At 52.2% G+C, this 1,858-nt stretch overlaps 1 protein-coding gene across 1 annotated transcript; it reads right to left on the minus strand.

The window, feature by feature from the left end:
* Positions 1–72: 72 nt before the first annotated feature.
* Positions 73–1,480, minus strand: LOC117800433 (protein unc-93 homolog A-like; the record flags this gene model as incomplete). The annotated part of the gene is made up of 2 exons (XM_034652970.1): positions 73–302; positions 1,299–1,480. Coding segments are annotated over 2 exons (412 nt in total), but the record flags the coding sequence as incomplete, so codon positions are not given.
* Between the last annotated feature and the right edge of the window lie 378 nt (positions 1,481–1,858).

Below are 1,858 nucleotides of genomic sequence, written 5' to 3' on the forward strand. Positions count from 1 at the left end.
TGGAATAAAGACGTGTGTAAGTGGGATAGGGGACCCTTTCAGGAGCCATCCCTGAGCCCTATTCCCTTTTACCTTGAGTGGGTGTCTGGCCAAACACCAGGGAGGAGATCAGGTTGCCCCACACACCGGATGACTGGAATATGAGAAAGAAGATGCCAAAATACTGGTTCACCACATCTCTGCCAACTTTTCCCACCTTCTCTGCTTGTGTGTTTCCCATGATGGTGAGGTACGTGCATTGAGCGGACCACAGCGGGGCTGCTCCAAGACCCAGCAGTATGGAGGTGGGAATCAAGGTGTACCTGCAAAATAAAATGCAAACATCGCCTCTTCCTCCTCCATTCTTCCCCACCTCTGTGGAGAAGGAAACTCCATGCCTCGTCTATTGTAAGCATTATTATGTTTATGGATTGGCTAGATGGATTCACAATCCGTCAGACTCAGATAAAGGACCAAACCCAGTGCCCTTTCTGGTTTAGAAGAGAAATTCACTGCCAGTGAAGTTCTTTGTGTTTGAGAGCAACTACCAACGAGCTGGGGTTACAAGTAAGGTTGGGTGGTTTTTGACTATTTCTAACAGCTAAATGTTGAAAATAACTTATTTATTTTTTGAAACATTGATTGATTTACCCTCTTCATTGAAGACTCTGCATGAAAACTCTATGGCAGTAAGAAAGAGAAGAATGTGAAGTCATCATAATCATTATGTCCTGGATGACAACAGGCATCCCTCCAGAGAGATAGATGCTTGACAGGTGTGTTCTCGGGAATGAGAGTGTGAGGCTGGTGCTCTTGGAGCTTGGTCCCGGAGGACTCCTCTCAATCAGGGAGTAAGCAGAGCTCAGCCTGGGCTCCTGCACCAGCTCTAGCCCTGCCACGTCCACTTCCTGTGATGGGGTGAGGGTATGGTGTTGGATCCATTGGTCACATTCTGCTCAATCCCCTGGAATTCACCCTGGACATCTTAGTCAGGGTCTAGCTCTCATCACTGGGGCCACAAAGGTGTCCTGGTGCAGGGGGAAGCTCAAGGCCCACAACAGACCTGAGAGAAGGTCAGGGCTGGGGACTGGGAGGAGGAGATGGGCCTAGCAAAAGGGACAGAGACATCTTGATGGGAAAAACGGGGAAGAAAGCCTCCACATTATCCTGTCCCAGAAGCAGAGAGGAATTTCAGGAAACAGCACTCATGTTAAAGGGGATACAGTGAGGCATCATGGGGCAGGTGCCAGCTGAGCGCTTGTGAGCAGCTGAACCTGAGGCCTGACCCAGAAGCAGGGTGGGAGCTGTGCGGGCTATACCAGCTGGCGTAGAAGTTGCCCAAGGAGAAGGCCACGTAACAGCACATGGAGATGACGATGGTCCACTTGCAGCCAAACTTCTTAATCAGGAGCGGCGGGAGGAACATGGAGGACAGGAGCATCCCACCATACAGCGTGCTGAGTGCCGTCACCCCCAGGCCTTCCTCACTGTACAGGCTGCTCTGTGGGGGACAAAACCGCCCTGGTCAGAGGGGCCACTGGCCAAGGGGAAAGAGCTGTAGGTCAGCACTAGGTTCCTGAGACCACCAGCAATAGGCTTTTCCTGGCCGGCGGCCCCCACCCAGCTGACAGGTGAGGCGTGGGGGGAAACCAGCACAGTCCCAACAGAGAGTCAGCTGCTACTAGAGACTGGGGAGGGGGAAAGCCCAAGGCCCAGGGTGCTGGGGTCACAGGGGAGCAGAAGGCCTCATGCCTTCTGTGACACCTGCTTTCATCTATAGGACAGCTGTGCATTCTTCCCCTTTAAAGCTGAGAAATGGGTGCTATTTTCCCCACGCAAGACCTAAAGAAGGGGACACTGTCTCCTTGTAGACTCATGC

Source organism: Ailuropoda melanoleuca, unplaced genomic scaffold (assembly GCF_002007445.2).
Source record: "Ailuropoda melanoleuca isolate Jingjing unplaced genomic scaffold, ASM200744v2 unplaced-scaffold70304, whole genome shotgun sequence".
Taxonomy (NCBI): Eukaryota; Metazoa; Chordata; class Mammalia; order Carnivora; family Ursidae; genus Ailuropoda; species Ailuropoda melanoleuca.